At 34.4% G+C, this 6,165-nt stretch overlaps 1 protein-coding gene across 1 annotated transcript; it reads left to right on the top strand.

Moving 5' to 3' along the window:
- Positions 1-2,611: 2,611 nt before the first annotated feature.
- LOC132205070 (clumping factor A-like) lies at positions 2,612-4,105 on the top strand. The gene is made up of 2 exons (XM_059633927.1): positions 2,612-2,765; positions 3,121-4,105. The coding sequence occupies exons 1-2, from the start codon at positions 2,755-2,757 to the stop codon at positions 4,037-4,039; spliced, it is 930 nt and encodes a 309-aa protein (XP_059489910.1). The 5' UTR covers positions 2,612-2,754; the 3' UTR covers positions 4,040-4,105.
- Positions 4,106-6,165: the final 2,060 nt, after the last annotated feature.

Raw genomic sequence — 6,165 nt, 5'->3', positions numbered from 1 at the left:
AGGTTTCTCTGCAGGATGTTCTGTAGTGATGACATAATAATTGGCGCCAGGGAGAATATCTACCAGGCTGAATTGCTCATGTACCACTTCTGCACCACTAGCAGGGGACAAAATTGGTGCCTCGTATATAGGAAGAGCAGGCGGTGAATAGGCCGTTTCGGTGACTCTGAAGGCGGGCACCACAGGAGGCGGGGGTGGTGGGGTGGGCACAACAGGGGCTTCAAAAATGGGCTCAGGAGGAGCGAATTGCTGTGAGGTAGGAGGCAAAAAAGAGGGACCCTCTGGGGCAGGTGGTGGAGGTGCCACCAGCACGTTGGGCGGGGGCGCAAAGTTCACCACTGGCGGTGCACCATAGACGGGCTTCGGGGGCGCAAATGGTGGTGCGTAAATCGGCACTCGAGAGACGTGATGGTCCGCAAAGGTGCAAACGCAACCCAGGAGAAGAATGAAAATTTCTGACCACTGAAATTAAATGATAATTTTTTAAATGAGTTATCAATTGGAGCAACACAGTTGCTGAACATACCATGCTGAAATCGGTTTGACAATGAGCAACGGCCTCATGACAGCACACATACTTATATAGAGGGTGAAAGTTCACACCTTTGTCATTATTGAGAAATAAAAACATTATAATAATCATACTTTTCAGCCCCTCTGGGGCGATCACTTAAGTGAATATTTTTGTTATTTCAGCCTATAAAGAAAATAGCATTTGAGTGGTTTTTTGTGTCAAAATCAACTGCAATAATAAAAATTCCTAATATCCACGGGGTTTACAAATAAATTATTAAAATATTTAAATGTATAGATGTTTTGACAGATCTGCCCGGCGGCACTGCATACTGAATCTAATTGTAAGTGCATGACTGCTCGAGCATTTTTTTTTTTGCATTGTGGAGAGGCGAAAAATATAATTAAGAAAGGGACCAAGCAATTTATATTAAAATTCGCAAAAATTATAAAAAAAAGATTGCATTACTTATTTTTCTAGTAATAATTTTTAATTCAGCCTTATGAAAGTTGAATTGTTTTGGGATATATTCATGTGATATACGACGATATTTTGGTTTTTTTAATCGATGATAAGAAATTTTTACATATAGCAGAAACTTTACTTTAATATTGCTTATGGACATTATTTTTTTATTGTTTTAATAATTGAATTTATGGATGATGTATTTGGGCAGAGAATGCCCGGTGATACATTATTAAACATGATTTGAAATTAATTTGATTTACCGATGTGTTTTTCTCAAAATAATATTTGCGTATAATTTCCACATCATCTGCATGAAGAATAATTATACCAAGGCGTGAGAGTTACATAAAAGATGGGAAAGTGATCCAAACTGGAATTCAAATGGACAGTGAGAGTTCAAAGGTCGCGTGTTTCAAAGGCTGTTTTTCATCGGGGCGGGTCTGTCAACTCTGTCATCCAACACAAAATTGCTCATAAAATTTAATATGATTACAATAAATAGATTCATACAATAACAATTTGAATAATTCTAATGAACAAATTTTTACCTACTGAAAATATGATTTCTAATAACATGCCTGTAACATGTCATGCTGAGGAAATATAAAATTTTAAAAGGTATAAGCACAAGTTTCAATAATTGATATCTATAGGATTGTGAATTTTTTTATCTATATACACACAGTTGTAAGCATTCCGCTCATGATTAAATTTATTATTTATTTATTAATTATATTTTGGGCATTGAGACCTAAATTGACAATAATATCGCAATGAAAAATAAACTCTACTTCGAATTTAACAATATTGAGCAGAACTGTGATGAGTGAGCTTAAATTGGTTAAAGCAATATTAAAAAATTTTCCAGTAAATTAAAACCATGGTTATATAATTTTTTTTTGTTGACAAGCTGATTTTGCAATGCACCACAAAATGCACGTCACATGCACGTCACTAAATCTATAGAAGCTTGTAATAATGCGCGATTATCGACTGGGTCGATTGATTTATTATTTGGATCACCAATTGAAAACCTTCTATCATTAAGAGATAAACACGTGAAATGTTGGGGTCACCATACAAAGTAGTAAAAATTTTACATTGGGAAAAATCTGAATTAACTCAAAGTTTAATTTGGAAAGGAGGAAAAATCACTTAGTTTTTTTTCGTTACTGCGTCACTTGATATTAGTGTATACAACTTAAATTCAGTTAAAGAATCATTCGAATTTCATAATTCATTTACCGCCAACAATTGTATTATGTCGAGAAATAATTTATTTGGTGTTGATATAAAACGACACAAAATATAAAATAATAATAATATAATAAAACAGATTTAAAGATATAATAAAATCTCCTTAAAAAAGGAGTTTACATTTGTTTTAGCATTAGTGAAATAATTTTAATATAGTATTTGTCTGATGAGATGTGCGTTTTTCTCTCTAAAACCTATTTTGGACAAGTGATACAAAAAATTTCGTGCAAATGATGTGTTTCCTTAAAGCATTGGCACAAAGTTTAATGGAATTAACAATGCTTACGTAAGTGGGATAACCAACACCCCTTGACAAGTTAAGTTTTATGATCATTTTTAAATAGATAGTGATTGCACCATAATGTTAATTGTTAAAAGATAAGACGTAATATTCAATAAGGTGGTTGTAATCAAGGTTGTAATACACTTATATAAATGGCAAATTTTTATAAGGTCGTGGTATCATTTTCATCAGCGCACTACACGAGAGGCAGTAAATACACACTATATAAGCCATGAGGATCGCGTAAGTCAATCACGACTTTTGTTAATGCTAACAATAATATAATTTATTATATTATTATATTTGCTGTAGGATTCAAAACCTAATGTTAAAATAATTTTAATAAATTTATACAGGAAGAAAACATAAATTTTTACTTATAAATACCATTCGATTAATACAAATTTTCAATCCCAAGTTTTAATAAAATAAGGACGTCAATAAAGACAAATAAATTTTTTGGTTGACCAAAGTTCCCTTATTTTTTTTTTTTAACCATTTGTATGCAGCTATTTTTATTTTTACTATCAATATTATTATGCGATAATTCAGAAACTTACATTTATTTAATCAATTTATTTAATTTTTAATTTAACAGTTTTACATTGGTCTTGCTATGTGCGGCACTCTTCTGTGCTAGCGAGGCAAAGCCCTGGGGATCCTGGTGGAACAACCGCGATAGCAATGAATCTGCATCAAACAATGAAAAGTCAGTGGAGTCTATCGAGGAAGCCTCTTCAGACGAGTCTGATGACAAGAAACCTGTGGAGTCTGCCGAAGGAGCGGTTTCAAACGATTCTAGTGACAAAAACTCAGTAGAATCTGCTGAAGATGCAGAATCCAATGAATCCAGCAACAACAAGCCTGTAAAGTCCACTGAGGATGCAGATTCAGACGAGTCTAGTGATAAGAAGCCCGTAGAATCTGCTGAAGATGCAGAATCCGATGAATCCAGCAACAACAAGCCTGTGGAGTCCGCTGAGGATGCAGATTCAGACGAGTCTAGTGACAAGAAGCCCGTAGAATCTGCTGAAGATGCAGAATCCGATGAATCCAGTGACAAGAAGCCTGTGGAGTCCGCTGAGGATGCAGATTCAGATGAGTCTAGTGACAAGAAGCCCGTAGAATCTGCTGAAGATGCAGAATCCGATGAATCCAGCGACAAGAAGCCTGTGGAGTCCGCTGAGGATGCAGATTCAGACGAGTCTAGTGACAAGAAGCCTGTAGAATCTGCTGAAGATGCCGAATCTGATGAATCCAGTGACAAGAAGCCTGTGGAGTCCGCTGAGGATGCAGATTCAGATGAGTCTAATGACAAGAAGTCAGTAGAATCTGCTGAAGATTCCGAATCCGATGAATCCAGCGACAAGAAGCCTGTGGAGTCCGCTGAGGATGCAGATTCAGACGAGTCTAGTGACAAGAAGCCCGTAGAATCTGCTGAAGATGCAGCTTCCAATGAATCCAGAGACAAGAGGTCAGTGGAGTTGGCTGAGGATAGTTTGGCAAGCAGTGAATGAATATATTATGTTTGTAATTGAAGTTAAACTTAATTTAATAATAATCCAATTTTAAATTGCAATTTATTTTCTGCGTTTTATTGAATAAGAGAGCCCAAAATGCAAATGCGCCGTAATGCATAACTTTCTGGCACGTTCATTTAAAATTGCACACATTTAGCTAAAAAATTCAAACATTTCAGACAGCCAGAAAAAAGCATTAGATTATTAATAGATTAAGTTTGTTGGTTGCCATAAATTTTTATAAATTTGGTATATTGAGTGTGGTAAAAATTTGATTGATTAGTTAAATTTTGAATTTACTTTCATTTAAATAATTGATATAAATTGCATAAATTTTCAAGTGGAAGACATTTTTATAATGATATTATGTCTATTGTTTTTTAGAACTCTGAACATATGTTAAGTGCAATAACTCATTCAGCGTATTTACCTTGATTTCGGCGCCCCACTGAATTACAAAAGTCAAAAATTTACATAATTAAATAAATAATTTTCGCAAGCATGTCTACTTTAGCTAAATTGATTCTTGTAGTAGAAGTTCACGATCGAGGGTAGATTCTTGGTAATTTGAATTTTAGATTCGGCTTTTCCTCGATGGGTTTTTTGTGAGTTTTATTGTTTTTTCTTCAACAATAAAAACTCACATTAAACCCATCGAGGGAAAGCCGAATTATAAATTAAAATCACCATAAATTTATTCTATGCAAGTAACAGTATTTCTATTCAAATGGATTTTTTGCGACTTATAAATTAGACATGGCTGCTTGATTGAACCCAAACCGGACAATTTTAGACGAGTGAACGAATAGAGAAGCGTGCGGCCTATATAATTAAATTGATTGTGAGCTACTGCACAAAGGGCACAACGACCACTCAAAAATTGATAACGAGAATATGGAAGCAGATAAAACACAGCTCAAAATCCACTGCATGCCTCTTTTTTCAATCTTGCGCTGGCTTAAACAGAACAATCAACAATGGTTGATTTCTTCAGCCTGCTTAACATTCGAGGGACACAAAGTTTGCAGTTTTCAAGATAATTCATAATTTGACAAAGTTTTCATCAAATTTGAGCAGAAAATATATTATTATTTATTATCACCTTTTCCAGGTTTTATTGTGGAGTCTACATTTATTCACAAAGCAGTGATTGCGGCTTGGAATAGATATATGACGAGCAAGGGCTTCGCTATTTATGCACCTGGGGCTGAAGAAAAAATCGACTGTTTAAGCGGAGGATGACAGGGTTTTGCTTAATCAAAAAGGGCAGTGGTTACAGAGAAGATCTGATCTCAAATAGAACACGAAGTGAAGACATTGTATTTCAACACAATTTTATATTGAAAGTATGAATCTGTACGGTTGTATGTGGTTTGATTTGACATTAAAAGGAGATTAAGGCGCGATTGACGCTGTTATTTCCAAAGAGTGTAAATTGCTTTGCACGGCAGATAACAAAAAAGGTCAAAATCATGCTCTGCCCGCCTTTCAGTTGCATATTGAAATTATATTACATTATTTATTACAAGCATTGTTCTAAATCAAAAGTAAAAGAGATGATTTTTGTCTGGCGACCACGGCCTTGTTTTGGAACTCTTGCCTGTATTTTTTTTTTAAATACCACGCTCAATTACCGTCGCCATTTGTCTACACTGGTGAAAAGTGCGATATTATCATCATAATGCAAGATAAACACAACAGATGAGACTCATCCCTTTCCTTTTTGGATTGTTTCATAACGCCGCCTCAGTGAAGATTGTAACGGCTTTTCTTATTTTTTGTAAGCAGCAAGCCAGAAAATGACTTATTACTTATTTTACATTGAACCAAGATTCCTTTTTTAATTACGCAAGTTTTAAAATCAGTGAAAAATAAAAAAAATGGTGATTATTAACCTTTGGATCCACATTATTTTTTAATTAAAAAAAAAACAGTTTTTTTCCTAATAAATATCGGTATATTAAGAAAATGTAATCATGTTAATATTGTAGCTTTTATGTGACTATTTTCTTCAATTTTATGCTAAGAAAATATATGGATTTCAAAAATAATGCAAATATCCAAAATCACCGGACATTTCAACAATAGACACTTCAATGCTGGACTAACCTGGGATAATTTTG

Source organism: Neocloeon triangulifer, unplaced genomic scaffold (genome assembly GCF_031216515.1).
Source record: "Neocloeon triangulifer isolate White Clay Creek 2 clone unplaced genomic scaffold, ASM3121651v1 ptg000001l, whole genome shotgun sequence".
In the NCBI taxonomy this organism is placed as follows: Eukaryota; Metazoa; Arthropoda; class Insecta; order Ephemeroptera; family Baetidae; genus Neocloeon; species Neocloeon triangulifer.
Note: the sequence above shows the minus strand (reverse complement) of the source record. Positions and strands in the feature narration are given on the sequence as shown.